At 46.6% G+C, this 16,889-nt stretch overlaps 2 protein-coding genes across 3 annotated transcripts; both read right to left on the reverse strand.

Annotated features, from left to right (window-relative positions):
* Nucleotides 1-785: 785 nt before the first annotated feature.
* LOC310672198 (ADP-ribosylation factor-like protein 3) lies at nucleotides 786-6,986 on the reverse strand. Its single transcript, XM_083428981.1, has 6 exons — nucleotides 6,881-6,986; nucleotides 5,464-5,607; nucleotides 4,926-5,042; nucleotides 4,096-4,146; nucleotides 3,368-3,553; nucleotides 786-3,228 (listed from the first exon to the last, which is right to left on the reverse strand). Exons 1-6 carry the CDS (start codon nucleotides 6,896-6,898, stop codon nucleotides 3,181-3,183), a joined length of 564 nt encoding a protein of 187 aa, XP_083285107.1. The 5' UTR covers nucleotides 6,899-6,986; the 3' UTR covers nucleotides 786-3,180.
* A 3,365-nt stretch (nucleotides 6,987-10,351) lies between these two features.
* LOC310672745 (cilia- and flagella-associated protein 52-like) lies at nucleotides 10,352-16,717 on the reverse strand. 2 transcript variants are annotated; one of them, XM_083430395.1, is made up of 8 exons: nucleotides 16,687-16,717; nucleotides 15,445-15,539; nucleotides 15,085-15,209; nucleotides 14,653-14,836; nucleotides 14,317-14,429; nucleotides 14,126-14,219; nucleotides 12,714-12,788; nucleotides 10,352-11,750 (listed from the first exon to the last, which is right to left on the reverse strand). In XM_083430395.1, the coding sequence occupies exons 2-8, from the start codon at nucleotides 15,499-15,501 to the stop codon at nucleotides 11,703-11,705; spliced, it is 696 nt and encodes a 231-aa protein (XP_083286521.1). In that variant the 5' UTR covers nucleotides 15,502-15,539; nucleotides 16,687-16,717; the 3' UTR covers nucleotides 10,352-11,702. The 2 variants fall into 2 exon arrangements, with proteins under 2 accessions (XP_083286521.1, XP_083286520.1); XM_083430394.1 differs by lacking the exon at nucleotides 16,687-16,717 and adding an exon at nucleotides 16,538-16,649 and having other exon boundaries at nucleotides 14,653-14,812.
* Between the last annotated feature and the right edge of the window lie 172 nt (nucleotides 16,718-16,889).

Raw genomic sequence — 16,889 nt, forward strand, 5'->3', positions numbered from 1 at the left:
CAGGCCCCCAGCCCAGTGAGAAGCCGTAAAAGGGTCTTGGGAATGCCTACCACTCAATAACTCGTGTCTTCTCTAACACCTTGCTCAACTTTAAACTGGATTCTATGTCTTTTGGGTTGTTGTTTTTTTTAAGGAGAGGCTCTTCTAAGGCAGGAGGGGGTGTCTCCCCCTCCCTTAAGGAAGCATTTAACATCTCCTGTCAAACAAGACAACTCCCCTCTCAAAGATATGTGTCAAAACCACAAGCGGTGGGGCTCGCATCTTGTCAGAATCCTAGATCTAGCCACAATCCTCTCCAAAGGAGCCAACTCTTAGAGGCCGTGGGGGCCTTGGCCCCCACAATAAAATACTTGCAGGCCCCCCAAAAGTTGATGGGCATTCCCTTTCAAATGGTATGTTTGAACTGTGTCATGTGATCGATTATGCAGGGCGGGGCTTACCTGGGCCCCCACATACTTTTATTCAAGTTGGCACCCCTGATCTTCTCAGTAACTGAATGTGGCATCCAGGTCCAAAGGAATACAAGTGACTTCATCCGCAAACTGGAGGACAGGCTGAGTCCTCCTAATTTGGTTTGCTCTTTTTTCACAACTTAGATTGGCTGACCATCCAAACATTACTTTGCATCCGGCACTGAGCTACATGTGACTCTGCCTCTTTTGTTGTTCCAATAGGATGCTAATGTATTGTTGCACGCCACCCAAATCTCCAAGAGTTGCGAGATTCCAGGCACTTACCCAGGGTTCGTGTTTCGTTTTGGGAATGAGGCAGACTAAAGACTGTGGTGCCTTTAGGGTATACAGTTTATTTACACATATATACAGCCTGAGCCTACAAAGGAGGGGTTCCCAGCATTAACATCCCAAAAGGCTCCATAGCCACAGTCTTGGAGTTTACAGACATCCAACATTGCTCTGTCTCTCATCTTCTCCCAGCTTGCTGCTTTACTCTCTAACTCACATCACTGCAACTGCAACTCAACTCTAAACTTTGGCTTCATCCTTTTAACTAACCACAAGCTGGGGGGGGGGGCGGTACTCATGTGCCGTCTCACACAGAGCCCCTTTCCTTTGTTTCCCTTAATGGCCGATCACCCAGGCTATCACCTCAGCCAGGAAGCCAGCTTGGCTTATATTTTAACACTTGCTGGATCCAAGGGGATAGAAGGAACTCACATACAGTCTACTTCCTCCCCAATCAAGCTCATAACAGTATGTATCTATGTGCCTTTCCCTTGGTTAGTTTTGAACTGTCCTCATTTCATTGTCTTTTCAGCTAGAAGTTGATTTGACACTAGTACTTTACGTAACTACACAAGGCATTACTTAACTACAGTCAGCTGGAAGCAGAAATAAAAATTACGGTTCCACACAGCACTTGACATAGTGCTATATTGTCCATAAAAATCTGGCAAGATCCTATTGTATCTTCACTTAGAGGGACGTGCCCCTGTAAGTGTACCTTTAATGAATATGTTTCTCCCTGCCGCTTTCTTTTAAAATAGCCAATTAGTTGCTTCTTGTTCTCTAGTAGCAGGGGCCCAGAGAACTGACCCTTAATTAGTTCCCGTTCCTTTAAGTGGCTTTAATTGATTTCCTTTTTTGAAGCCACAGCAATTTCTTCTTCTAATTATTGGTACAATTACAATAGCAGAATAAAAAAGTAAAATGTAACGAGCTATTGCTTGGGCAGCAATTAAAGCTCCTTTCCAGGAAACAAGAACTGACTAATTAAGGGCTAACAACACGATCATAATCACGTCTACAAAGAAATATGTCCTATTGAATTTAGTGTGGTTTACTTCCAGGAATTCCTTGGCCAGGAGTGAGCAAGAGCAACTAGCCATTTTCAAATGAGCAAGGAGTAATCTATTGACTAAATGGACGGCAGCCCTTAGAACCCTCAGGGATATTGCAGTTCCATTAGTGCAGGAACTGCATTTTGAGAGAAAAAAATATCACTACAAACCAGGAATGGAAAAAGATGGAACACAGAAAACCCTGATGTGCAATGGGTTGGCACTAGTGATAACACCATAAAAACAGAGCTTGCTTGATGTACAATCAAAGAAGATGGCTAGTGTGGAAACAACCAGAGTCCCCTGCATTTGATCTGTGTATCCTGGTATTGAAGACAAACAACTCCAATATAGCAGTGAGAAAGATGTCCCAGTTAACCCATCTTTTGAACCACCAGTTCAGAAATTACCAGCCTAGAGGCTACAGGCCACTTCACTGAAACAAAATTGCCCCTGTTATGGCTCCACCTCTGGACAGGGTCTGATGGGACTTCCTAAATGAGAAGGAGCATATTCACGTTTAGGGTGTGCAATCTTTGCCCCTGCTTTCCCCTACAAAGATCTTCATGGGTAGATAAAAGTTTGGCAGGGTGGTGCTTTTGTTTTCCAGTCCAGAGAAGTGGACAGTCTAATTTTTCTCTGTCTTTTGTTGGATGCTCAGGAATCACACATAGTTCCAGCCCACAATTTTCAGGGATTATTTTCTGCCGCAGCTCTTCCAGGTCAGTTCTACAGGAGAGGGTATTAACATGGGGGGAAATGTTTCCCCTTGAGTTCTGTGTGCCTTGCTTGTTTCCTGTGGATTTTGTGGCCCAGTTAGGAATGAAGGAAATTGTAAAGCTATTTAGCCTTAGAGAACTTTTGCTGTCATCAGTAAATGCAAAAGGGAATGTAAATAGAAGTGCAAGGCTGGAAGCTGTAGAATTCATTCATGGAGTCCAGTGATGGCCAAGTGCAAACGTTTTGTACAGCTTATTTGAAAGTAATGGGTGTATCTAGTACATTAGTAAGGTGAGCTTATCATACCAAGTTGTTTGCAGAGTCTATAGTCAGTATCTGTCCAGTGAGAATATGGATCTTTTGCTTTAAGTTCATTTTCGCCATTTTGTGACATGATCACAATTTTAGTTCCAGGACGATTTTCAAAAATCTAGTATTGCTTCCCTTATTACGGTATGCTTGCAGGAAGAGATTTACTTATTAGGTCAGATATTTCAGAAAACTCAGGAAATCATTTCAGTTCAACATCCTTTCTCATCTTTGAATCTTGGGCCAGGTCCTGATAGTACCTTCTGCTATGAACTTTTGTGCACCACTAAGACTGAGGCTGTGGCCTCTGGGGATTCTGTAGATATGAAAATCCATTCCTGTGCTCAGCATTTTCATTTTTTCCGACTTGTGATCTCGCTGCAAATCCAGTTCATCCCATCCTAGGTAGATAAAAGAGAGACAGTGATTGGCAGCACTTTCTGGGCTCTGATTCCAGCCATGAGCATCTCCCTTTCCCATTCCCTACAGAACTTCACGATGTGCCACGTTATCTCACAGACACAATACACCCCTTCATACCTGAATGCCTTCACCAGATAGGGCTGAGCAAGCTTGGATTTGCCATGGCCGGTCTCGGTATGTGTGCAGGTTGAGCCCTTCAGCAATCTCTGCTGCGGGGGATGCTGTTGCTAGATCCTGCTTGTTAGCAAACACCAACAATGGGACACCCGTGAGATTCTCGTCTTCCACTAGTTCGGACAACTCCTGCCAAAGATAAAGAGAACGCAGTGGATTCTGAACAGGCTCATTGTTTGAAGTTACATAAAGACCCACCCAGAGGAGGTTATATTGCTAGCTGTGGCATTCAGGCACAAATTGTCATCACCTCTACCTAGAACTAGTACTTGTAATGTACTCTGTTTCACAAACTCCTTTTTTGAATGGTAAACCCAGTGGGGTAGGGCCTTGTCCTTCAAGGGATGTGTCATAGCTGTTCCTTGTTAACTGCTATGAGCACAGGGTGGCCACCTGATGATGGTGGTGGTCATAATCCAGTTGATTCTCCCATGATCCCTACCTTCTGAACCCGTTAAGCTAAAGGGGGTAAGGAGAAGGAGATGTGAGGTTAAGACACCAAGCAAGCAACCTGAATAATGGGTTCTACTTCTAGACTCTGCTATTATTTGACAATATTTTCACCCCTCACAACACTCATTCCCAGGTGTGCAGTTCTCCACAGTCCAGATTACCAAATTCCTGTCGTAGGTAGAATTATGGGATTGGAGGAGGTAAACTGTCTGTCCTACCTGCCCAGTCTCTTCAAAGCGTTTCTGGTCAGCACTGTCAATAACATAGATCTGCAACGAGGAAAAGAAGGGAATCATTTACAGCCCAGCATTATTCCTTTGGTCCCAGCTCCTCTTACCAGCTCCTCAAGCTTTTTGCTTCTTTTAAGGCAGCCCCATCTTGCTTTTTAAGGTATGAAATCCAAATGGTGCCCTACCCACCCCCTCCACGCATTGCGGCTGTAGAAGTATAATAATAAAGTAAATAAAATAACAGACAGTTAGTTGTCCTCTGATAATACCTTCTAAATTCTGGAATCTGAGGCCGGTCAGCTGGCACTGCCTAAGGCCTTCCAGATTGGTGGTTCCATTGCATGTGCAACATGTCATTGATACAATAATAACACATGAGAGGTGGATTTATGCTTGAGCATTCACACATCATTCCTTGTTCTGTGATGCTTGCTCAGTGCTACCACACTATCGCCACCTGGAGGCGAATGTTTGCATTACAACAGAACAGAAGTAGCACCAAAAAACCACACCAAATCTGGAACATTTGTAGCATGAAAAGTTAAAGGCTTTCAGCTATGGGACATGTATCGATTGGGAACAAAGCAGTATATCCACCCCAAAACTTTTGCAGATGTAACAGTATTGAACATGGGATCGTGTGCAGCCATCCCTGTTCCCATACCATGATGAACACAAGCCATCATGAATGTACAGTGAAAAGGCTGTCTGAAGGACCCTGGATATTAGGGCTAGCCTTGCCTTAATTTGGTAACTTGTGTGGTTCCGGCAGACAAATTTCTACAAAGGCAGTTTTAGGGGCTGAGCCCCACACTCACCAGAAGGTCTGTGCTGCCCAGGTACTTCTTCCAATAGGCCCGGATCGCCCGCTGCCCTCCTATGTCCCAGACATTGAGCTTGAAGCCATGAGAGTGGACACTTTTGATGTTGAATCCCTTCACAAAAGGAATCAGAAGAGGTGGGTAGGGGAGAGGCATAGTAGGGGCCGCATGCTTCCTATGCCGAAGAATCCCCACCCTGTTGCTCTGCTGCAAACTACACAGAATTTGCATAGGGCCCAGTTGGTGACAAGAACATAAAGGCAACTCCTTTTCCCTCGTCCCAATGCAATGTCTTAGCTACAAGGCTTGCCTGAAAAGCACAGGGGATGGGTTGCTCTGAGAGAGCCAAGGTGCTATTGCTGGTGTGTCTGAGCTCCACACTGTGGGGATGAGAGGAGCGTAACAGCAGGGGGTTGGTTAGGATCCTGACTGCCAATCTGCTCCACTGACTTTATGTAACTGGTTATCCAATTCCTCCTTGCTGCACACCCCATCCCAATCCCTCAGCGCTGATCTCCTTTGCCGCTGTGCTTACCTGTGTGGGGGTAATGGTGCTGACTTCTTCTGATGCCAGGCTCTTGAGCAAAGTAGTCTTTCCGGCATTGTCCAGCCCGAGGAGGACAATTCGCAACTCCTGCTCTTCAGAGCCTTTAAGCTTCTGGATGACAGAGAGAAGGCCCTAGGCGCAAAAGCAGCATTTACTGGCTGGGATCTTTATTCTAGCTGTTGCCTCCTAGAGAGGGCCCACCATGTTTTTAGAGCCTTCATCCTTAGACAGTCACTTGATTTTACCCACCAGGCTTCAGAGCTGACAATGGGGCCATTTTACCAGCTTCAGAGAAACATCTCAAAGTTCAGCTTTCTGAATTTGTGATGATGATCATTATGTAATGTTTTATTATGTTTTTATGTAAGTTGCTTGAGAATGTGTGGGCAACCCAGTCACATGGATGGGGAACAAATAAAACAACAACAAAAACAATTTATATACCATTCACAACAACAACAACAATTTATATACTATCCTTTATCAAGGCTATGTAGAACATTAAAAATACTTTATAGAACATCAGTGATAAAAACATAATAAAAAGCATACTGACAGCCCAATAATAAAATAGTCATCATAATAACAGTCATCTCCCCCACACTTTCACAGGCCTTAGATTATTTAATAGCCATGTTTTGACCACCCTCATTTTCCCTGCTCCTCTCACACATGAAGGGTCCCACCAGCCTCCACCATGGGCACCAGGGCTGCATTCTGCAGCTTCTGGTTACCATTCCATTTGTGTTGTGTTGAGAGGTTGAGTGCTGTTGCTCATGTAGCCAAAACGGTGCACAGTGGCGTAGCGTGGGGGGTGCAGGGGGGGCCCGGCCGCACCGGGTGCAACATCTGGGGGTTAGGGTTAGGGGGCGCAAATCCACAGGTTAGGGGGCGTAAATCCACGGGTTAGGGGGCGCAAATCCACGGGTTAGGGGGTGCAAATTACCTGCCTTGCCCCGGGTGCTGACAACCCACGCTACGCCACTGATGGTGCCATCCATGAACAAGAGGGAGATTATCGGCAGGAACCTCAAGGTTTACAGAAGTACCGAAAATATTTTGGAATTGGTGATGGAGATCCCCAGATCAGCCCAGTGAGGACAGATGGTGCAGCAGGCACAGAATTCTGGCTGACTTTCGGTAGGGGTTGGGGGGGGGGGGACAGGCAACAGAGGAACAGAAGGGAATATTGCCGTGGGAGGCATGGCTGACTGAAACAGTGAACATCCACAACACATTGTTGCAGCCCCCATATTGCAGATATTAAGTGTAGATAGTAATCATGGTGGGTCTGTAGAACCAGTTCTGAGGAGCAGACTGCCAGAGAGTAGATGCCGAAAGAGTCATTCTGTGAATGCTAACCCCCCCCCCCCCAGTATTTGTTACAGGATCAGAATTCACTCACCTTTTGCACTTCACCCATGGTCAGGCTCTCTACATCCTCTGCAGAGCCAGCCGTGGAAGCGCTCTAGGCTGGTAGCTGGGTCCCCACTGCGTGACTGACATGCCTCACTCCAGCTGGGGGAAGGAAGAGGATTAGGACTCCAGAATTAGCTTGTGTTTCTCAATTTACCCAGGGTGTTTAGTAATACCCTAGGTAAATCCCCCTACTGCCAGCTGTCGCCCTGGCTTGACCCAGTCCACTCCTGAAGCTCCAGGCAAAAGATGCCTGTCTGCCCAACCAGATTTGAACATGTAACAAGGTGCTTGAGTATTTTTGGTTAGCATCTTAGTTTACGCAGTTCAGGGTGGAAATTTTCTCTATCTGGGTGACTTGATGGCCTGACGAGGTTGCTCAGGTCCTCCCCGCTCCAACCCAAAGGAATGGTAGGCCCAGCAGTGGAAGAAAACTTGGTGTGGAATCTAAGGCTGCAGACTTCACCACACATGATTTAATGCATATTTAAAGTACATGGAATCCCCTAAAGAATCTTGGGAACTGTAGTTTGATAAGGGTGTTGGGAATTGAAGCTCTGTGAGGAACAAACTACGGTTCCCATGATTCTTTGGAGGAAGCTGTGTGCTTTAAATGTATGGTGTATATGCACCCTTGGTTGGATAGTGTTCTCGAAGCTACCAGCATGAGTTTGACCAAACTGCGGGAGGCACTGGAAGACAGAAGTGCCTGGCGTGCTATGGTCCATGGGGTCACGAAGAGTCAGACACGACTAAACAACAACAATATGCACCCTTGGTTCAATTACTATATAGGATTTCCTGCAGCCCTTTCCTCGTCTTGCTTGAAAAAACCACTCTTGCTGCAGCCTGTGTTTTGTTAGCTCAAAAATGGAAAACGAGCAAGGTCCCAACTAAAGAAGAATGGGAACTTAAGCTGACAGAATATGCACAGCTTGCAGACTTAACAAATACAATGAGAAAACAAGAACATACGTTTAGAGAAGATTGGAAAATGTTTATTGAACTGTACGTGGGGGTAAATTGTATACACTTGAAAATGTTGGCAGCATTAAGATAAATTCAACAGTATAAATAAGTTTTGATGGATGTAATAATGGAATACTGAATGGTTTAGTTTTTGTAAATGCAGGGATTTATGATATGCAAAATGAACCATGGAAAGAGAAGGGAAGTCACTGATATTTTAAGGATGCTTAAATGAGTATTTTCGGGACGCGGGTGGAGCTGTAGGTAAAACCTCAGTGCCTAGGACTTGCCGATCGTATGGTCGGCGGTTCGAATCCCCGTGGCGGGGTGAGCTCCCATCGTTCGGTCCCAGCTCCTGCCCACCTAGCAGTTCGAAAGCACTCTTAAGTGCAAGTAGATAAATAGCTACCGCTTTATAGCGGGAAGGTAAATGGCGTTTCCGTGTGCTGCGCTGGTGCTGGCTCGCCAGAGCAGCTTCGTCACGCTGGCCACGTGACCCGGAAGTGTCTCCGGACAGCGCTGTCCCCCGGCCTCTTAAGTGAGATGGGCACACAACCCTAGAGTCGGACACGACTGGCCCGTACGGGCAGGGGTACCTTTACCTTAAATGAGTATTTTAATTTGTAAAACAGGAAATTTACACTAGGCCCACCAGAAGAAAATGTAAGGCATTCCACTTTTTCCTCAAAATAATTTTTTTGTCACACGTACTTTATGTTCCTGCCTTCCACAGCCAACCACCCTCCATGCATCTCTGAATTCATGTAATTGCACGAAAGGCAATTTGATCCAGCTTTCATTTGAATAGATTTACTGGGCTCTCTGAACTTGTAGGCCCATTGTAGGAGTATTCTAACCGACAGGGAGTCTGAAATCCCATTGCTTAATGGGATGCAATGGCTACTTGGCATTGTTCTTTAAGAAAAAGTTTCAAGACAGACCTGGTGCCAACTGATTTTCCAGATCTACTTCAGTCACCCTGATGGATGACTTATGCCAGGAGAAAGGAGGAGTGCTGCCTTGTTTATTCTTCTTGACCTCTCAGTCTGGACAGACTGTCTGGACTGAGAATTAGAGGCACAATTTTACAATGATTCCACTGCTACCTGGATAGCTTATGTCAGAATGTAGTGCTTGAGCATTTGTGCTATGGGTTTCAGTCTTGTTCCTTGTGCTTTTCAACATCTACATGAAACGACTGAGTGACGTCATCCAGAGATTGGCCACCCGGAGTCATCAATAAGCAGATAACCCTCAGCTCCAGTTCTCTTTGACAGGTGAGGCAGGAAGCCCAATTCATCTAATTCCATCTGCTTTGAGGAAGTGCTGAACAAGTGCTTCTTCAGCACAGTCATGGACTGGATGTGGGCCAAGAAACTGAGGCTCAATGCAGATGAGACCCGAGTCACTCTTGGTGAGTGGCTTGTCTGCCAAGGGGAGTGGCATTCATCCCACTTTTGATGGGGTTGCATTCCCTCTGGAGGAACAAGTTTATGGTTTCAGGGTGCTTCTTGAACAGTATTTTGTCACCAGTGGCACAAGCTTCCTCTGTGGCACAGAGCACTTTTTTTTACCGGCTTAAGCTGGTTAAGCAGCCTTGGCTGATATAGAGTGGCCTCAGCGATGCATGCTTCCATAGCCTCCAGGCTAGGGCTAATCTAGATAGTACATTTGGACTTGTGTGGCTGATTTTTTAAAAGAAGGAAATAGGTGCAAAGGGGGATGTTGTCTCAGGAAGCACCCTTTGCTCATACTATGATCCTGATCCAAATTCCCCCTTTCCCAGCACCAGCCACGCACATTGAGAGGAAAGCTCTCACCAGTGCCCATAAGAGATTTCCTTCCATTGTAAAGAAGCAGGGATGGATTTACAGGATGCTGACCAGAGTGATGGATGGTGAGGGCTGAGGGTTAAAGCCCCTCTCCATGCTCCCTAGCTGCTCCACCCACTATGTGCCAGCAATGACACCCCAAGAGCCACACAAGGTCAAACCCTGTGACAAATACCTTGTCTAAACTGGTACTGTCAGAAGGTTAGAGTACTGTGGGGCTGACTCTGGTGAGAAACCTTTGCTCAGCATATGTGAGGACGGGTGGCAGATGCTTAGTGAAGAAAAGGCATGCTCTGCAACAGGGCTGAGGACCTGTGTTTGGACCCAACCCTTATCAGCCCCAGCCAGAGATGATGGGAGTTGTAGTCCAATAGCATTTGGAGGGTAACATGTTCCCCATCCCTGCTCTACTTACTCAAAGAATATTTACTACTAGAAAAGTTAAAAGAGGATGGGGGGGCAAGAAATAGTATTAAATTGGCAGGGCAAAGGGATCAGGCGACATAGGCAGCAGCACAAGCTTTTGGAGTGGAGTACCCCTTCTGCACAGCATCAGGAGTCCCTAAAGTTTGCAAGTCACTTGATGGTCTCAGTTACCTGCTTCCAAACCCCAGAAGTTTGGATCTGTCGCAGCAACAAGAGAGTGTACATTTCATGAGTAGCGAAAAGAGAAGAGTAAGTTTATTGTACAGCTGTAGCACTGTCCAGGTAGAGTCACATGCAGAACAACTGGGCAAGAAATACAGAACCCCCTTTTTATGAATCTTTGAGGGGCAATACAAGGGAATTCAGCACTAACACAGTTAACAGAGATTGCATCCATTAGCAGTGTAGATGGATACTCTCATTGCAAGCATCATCCTGAGACTGGTGGTCAGCATTGCTTGACCAGTTGGTTACCATGGGCACATGATGTTTCTTGGTTACTCTGCAATCAGCTCTGTTCTCAAAATAGTAAAAATGGAAAAATCCCTGATAAGGAAATAGCACCGAAAGCCACAACGTAGCTCTCAAAAGTGGCATGTGGTTCCCAAAACAAGTATATGCTGATATTAATACAACTGGACAGCAGAGCTGATGTCAGGGGAAAAACACTTGCTGCTTTGGCCTGTGTGCCTCTGAATGCCAGCTTGGCAAACCCAGGCGCACACAGGATGGCATTCTGGCATAATAGATTGTTTTTCTTCTTACACCACTGCCTAGCAACCAAGAGGGAACAAAAATAGGCTTCACAGAGAGAATTTGACTCCATTGTCCTAGAGCTTTTAGCTCTGGTTATCAAACTTTATAAGCAGCCTAACTGGTGCGTTCAGTTCCTCATAACAAGCATCAATAGCAGCACCTGTGTCACTCACAGTGGGATGTGGCTGTAGCTCCATGGCAAGGCATCTTCTCTGCATGCAGAGGGTCCCAGGTTGAATCCCTTGCATCTCCACATATGGCTGGGAAAGACCCCAATATAAGACCCTGGAAAGCTGTTGTCTGTGTGCAGTGCTAGATAGGCAAATGGTCTGACACAGCATGAAGCAGGTTTCTGTGTTCTACATCAGGCTTCCTCAATCTCGGCCCTCCAGATGTTTTGAGACTATAATTCCCATCATCCCTGACCACTGGTCCTGCTAGCTAGGGATCATGGGAGTTGTAGGCCAAAAACATCTGGAGGGCCGAGGTTGAGGAAGCCTGTTCTACATGCTAGGCGAATGTTTGCAAATAGATATGTAACAAAATTAAGAGGAAAGCCACACAATTGTTCAGACAGAAGCAGTGTGGGAGTTATAATTGCTCATCACCATTCTCATTGCCAGTAAGTAGGTGCCCCTAACACTTATATAATCACATTACAGCAATAATCGCAATAGTAGTGCATGTGCTATCTGGGAGACAAAATAAATTTTCTCAGATTCATAGCACGGCATGTACAGAACGGGGAATGTGGTATTGCTGCAACTGAAGCACATCCTGGAGCGAAGATGTCTGGGCTCTGCCTAGCCTAGGGGTCAGCAACCTTCTTCAGCCATGGGCCGGTCCACCGTCCCTCAGACCATGTGGTGGGCCGGACTATATTTTGAAGAAAAAATGAACGAATTCCTATGCCCCACAAATAACCCAGATATGCATTTTAAATAAAAGCACACATTCTATTCAGGTAAAAACACCAGGCAGGCCCCACAAATAACCCAGAGATGCATTTTAAATAAAAGGACACATTCTACTCAGGTAAAAACATGCTGATTTCCAGACCGTCCGCAGGCGATTGGGCTGCATCCGGCCCCCGGGCCTTAGGTTGCCTACCCCGGCCTAGCCAGTGGCTAACAGCTGCATGTTTACTGCACTAACAACTTTGATCATGTGTCCGGAAAAGAATTTCAATCAATATGCATCAGCGTTTACTGCTGTTTTTAATTTTTTAACCTTTCCTGGCTAGGCTGCATTATTTCTTAGAATATGAGTGCAAATTGCTTATACAGAGATGACTCATTGACATGAAAGCTTCCTGCCACATTTCAGGCTGGCTGGGGGCACCTAATCACCGGCTGTGCCTGGCCTTTTGAAGTTCTTGCATTCTGCCTTGAATGTGTAAGCTCAAATCTAATTTAAGTACAGCAGGACATGGGCATGGGCAGAAGACAGCACCAAAGAAAAGATCTCAGTTAATTATCCACATTAGCTTGTATGTTCTTGGTCGGCACAAGTTATTCTCATTGCAAATGTCATTTCACAGAATATGCTTGCAGGGACTGTGACGGCAGTAAAAGGGGAGGAAAGAGAGACATAGAAGCAAGGACTATGGGGAGGGGACAGGAAGCAGCAGAGCACAGAAGCCTCACCCTTGACCACTGGAAGCCCCACCTAGCTGTTTCACTAGCTTCTGAGCATGCTGAACACACGTCTGATGTCTTTTGAAGCTTTCCTGCACAACCGCAAAGGATGGAAATGTGCTCTTTGTTAAAATGGAAGGTGAGAGTCTCAGAGTCTAGGTCTTGGGTAGCACCCAGCAGGAGACTGAAGTCACCACCTGACCTGGGCCTCGAGCTGCTCCCCTGGGCGATAGGCCTTCCACATGCACACTGTGCCATCTAGAGAGACCGACACATACTGCAGGGAAGCAGAGAGAAGAACACGTCAGGGTGCAACAGCGTCAGCACCCTCTATGGGGCTGGATTCAGTGTCTCCATGCAGTGCATCGGTCACCGATAGTCCTCACTCATGTGGGTCTTCAGACTGCATTGGTCTCCCATCCAACTGCATAGCAGATTAGAGTGGGCGGCACCAGCCTGGGATCCGCTATCAGTGCAAGCCAAGCTAGGATATCAGAACAGGATTTCCTCCTGCCACATTGCACCTTCCTGATATGCATGTGGGTGTGTGGGTGTACTTCTCCACAACTGACAGATTTGCATTAAAGCAATCAGTAAGGAAGCTGCTTTTTTTAAAAAGAGTATGCTAAAAAAAAGTTAGTTGGCCAAAGACCCTAGTGACATTTGGTCAGACACCCAGCATGATTTAAGGAGCAACACTATAAGCCACATGTGTATTCTGCTTCTGGCATGGCTGGCTGTGCACAAATCAAGTCTGCGCCCCAGAATCCTCAGCAATATCCTCAGGACTCTGAGAGGCACATTCATGGCTTAAGCAGTGAGCCAACTCACTGTGTGCACATCTGACTTCCCATGTTCAGCTTAAGAACAGGGCCTGCTGGACCAGACCAAAGGCCCATCTCATCCAGCATTCTGTTCTCACAGCTGTCAAGCAGGTGCCCGTGGGAAATCCACAAGCAGGATCTGAGTGCTTCCCATGTGAACAGAGAATACACGACAGAATCCTGTAGCAACTTCTGAGGCATATTCTTAGCTTGTAGAGGTTGCCCTTGCCTGCCCCACAAAGGATGGCTATTGCTGGCCTAGATACAAGCTAGAGGGGGGCAGCCATGTTTGCTCCCTCAGTAGGATTCAGCTTATTGTCAGCCACTGTTAGAGAAGTCAGACAGAAACAGAAAACTGATAATTATTTCTTCAGTCCACCCCTTGGCTGTGCTATGATAGGTAAACGTCTTGTAAACTGCTTTGAATTCTAAAATAAAAAAAGGATACAATTCCCCCTCTCCATGAAGTACTAGTTTGTTTGTAGGAGGACTGGAAGTGCAATATAATACCCTATTTAAACAACAAGAATACAGCATGGGGACAATCTTTTGGTAGTGCTGCCCAGCTCAAAAGTGGGCATGACCTCACTAAATGTCATCAATATGCAGCTGGCTCTCTGAACAGGATGCTGATAGATACAGATTAGGAACATGGCTCCAATATGCACCATCATAGTATATGCATTGCTTTGTGCTGGTCCATTCATGACTTAGACCTAAGAGTGGGGAAACTCCCAGCCCCCAGCTTTCTTGACTTTCCCCCCTAGTGGTTGGTCCCTGTCTCTCCTACCTGCTCCATTTCTGGGACATGGATGAGTCCCTTGACGGAATCTTGGTGCCCTGTGTAACTTTGCACCTGCACTCCAGAATTTGGATCATAAACCCTGCAGGGAGAAAAAGGCAGAGCCATCAGCCTGTTCAAAGATGTGCTGCCTCTCATCCCTTTCCTTTCCACCACCAGCCTCCTTATGCAGGGGCTACCTGATGGTATCATGGACCCCTGCAAGAATGCAGCCATTGACCTGGTCGATGCAGAGGCAAGTGATCCCTCTGGAGGCTCTCAGGTTCTGCACACAGCATCCACCATCTTCGCTCTGTGTGAACCATTAAAAAGAAAAATCCTATCATCCCTGCTGCTGAAGGAAGACTCTCTGGTCATTCCCAGAAAATATTTCTGCCTGATCCGTATAACTCCCCCAAAAACTTACTGGTCCAGAAATTCAACCAAGCTCTTCAGCAACTAGCCCTAAGGTTTCCTACCTCCTTGCTAGTGAATATACATAACGTAGGAAAGTCACCACCTGATTAAGGGCTTACCCAGAGCCGAATGGAGCCATCTTCAGCACCGCTAACCCACTTGTCCTCTAGTGGGTGCCAGACCAAGGCTACGACAGCGGCTTTGTGCCCACAGAGCTCAGCCAGGAGCACCAGATCAGCACAGTGAGGATTGAAAGCACAGATAAAAACTCTGCCAGTGCTAGAAGAGAAAGCAAATTCCCTCCTGCCCGGTCCAGGAGGGTGTGGGCTGTGGATGCGGGGATGGCAAAAGACATGGCAAAATCGAATTAGCGGCCCTGGGCCCAAAGATTAGGTTCCTGCAGGAGTGGCTTCATCCTTTCTATTACTGTTGTCCCCCACCCCCACTTTTCAGCAATACATCTCTCCTGCTTGGGAGGCCTCAAAGTGCTGTTTGAGAACATTCCGTGGCTTCCCCACCTTTCAAATAAGCAGGCAGACAGAATCACCCACCTCTTTGGGGAGTAGGCCATATCCAGGATGGGCCCGTTGTCCTCAGGTAGACTGGAAAAGGCATTTTGCAAAGAGTGGTTGTGCAGGTCCCAAAGACACAGCTTTCCATCCCATCCTCCACTGAGCTACAATGAAATACACCAAGGTGAAGTCTTGCTTTGCAATGCTGCCCCTCCTTGCAGTGTGTGTTCTCTCTCTCTCTGGCACTGGCACTCACCCACATCCCCTCTCCTCCCTATATGTGCCATGCAGGGTCTTCCTACAGCATCTCACTCTCTTCCACTCTCTCCCTGCTGCCCATCAACAGAGACTGGGCTGTCTCACACAATGCCATCCAAGTCCATTTTACGGTTCACTCACCAGGTAGGGGAAGTACAGTCCAGCATCGCCGGCTGCCACAGCAAGTGCCGTCACCATGCCCGTGTGCCCGCACAGCACCGTTCTGCAGGTGAAACCTATTTAAGGCAGTACTGGCATGAGAGAGGCAGTAGCAGGATGGAGAAGAGGAAAAAAACAGGGACCAGAATCTCTTACACACTCAGGAGGTGGCTTCCCAAAAAATGAGCCTGCGGTGCTTTTTATCCCCAGCTTGACCCTACTCCAAGAGGAAGAAAGGAGGGGAGGCACCAGTACCAAATGAAAACTAGAGAAACTAGATGAAATAAACTAGAAAAACATTCAGTGCCCCAGCATGGTTTGAAGGGAGATTTCATCAGGGACGCCGAGGTGTAAAACAAGTGGACTCAGCCACTTTTTTGTTTGCCCTGTGTCCAGAAAGCACAGGTCTCAGTGGTTTTCCACTTGTTCAGTGAATTCTAGGCATGAGTTCAAATGATTTTGCCTGTACCCTGTTGCTTTCCCCTGGAAAACCCCTGGAAAATTGGAACAAATGACAATCCACAAAAAACCTGATTGCCGTTTGTTCTGATTCAGCGCTAAACCTTTGGTTTTCTGGGGGGGAGGGGGGAGTGGCAGAGCAAGTGGAAGTGAGGATGACCCCAGTGTCCTATACAGTGCTCTGGTTCATTTGGTCATGGACCACGGTATAGGCCTGCCAGGACAGCTGCCTTGTGTACTGACTCCAGGTGGTAGCTTCTCAATGAATGACTCCACCCACTTAGGCTGACTATTGGAGCCTCCTAGACAGCAAAGAGTGTAAGGGGGCTTCCTGGTCCAGTTGCGGCTTGCTTGAGCAACAAAGTCTTCCTGAGCTCTGGTGGGTTCCTGCAGCCTTGGCTGGTCTTTGGCCCTGACTCGCTTGGCACTCCTGATCTTCCTCCTAGACTCTGACTCACAAGTTTTCATTTAGTTCTGGCTTACTCTTCAGACCTAACTACTGGCTTGTCTCAGACTACCCTTGATCTAGCCCTGCCACACGAAGTTTTCCATCTAAGCTTGCAATCCTCACCCCACTTACTTGGGAATAAGCCCCACTGAATTTAATAGAACTTACTAGGTATGGTTAGGATTGGGCTGTGAAGTGTACTTGTGGAAGGGTACATTCAAAGCGCATTGGGACATTCAATGTTTACTTTTGTGCACCTTTGAAGCATCATCTCTTTTTCTTTCCCCTCTGAGATTACTCCAAACCACTTTCTTCACCTGCTACACAACTGCTTGAAGTGCCCTGGGTCTTCTCATCTTGAACACAGCTTGATGCCAATGTTTCAGAATTTTGATCCAACACAGGTGGGCATTGCTACAGCATGGGATGAAAATAGCAAACCATAAGGGAACCTTTCTCTAGGAGAAATGTCACACACTTCTTTTTTGTTTGTAATCCAAGGGAATTTTCTGAGCCAAAA

This window comes from Podarcis tiliguerta (genome assembly GCF_965153285.1).
Source record: "Podarcis tiliguerta genome assembly, chromosome: 2".
NCBI lineage: Eukaryota > Metazoa > Chordata > Lepidosauria > Squamata > Lacertidae > Podarcis > Podarcis tiliguerta.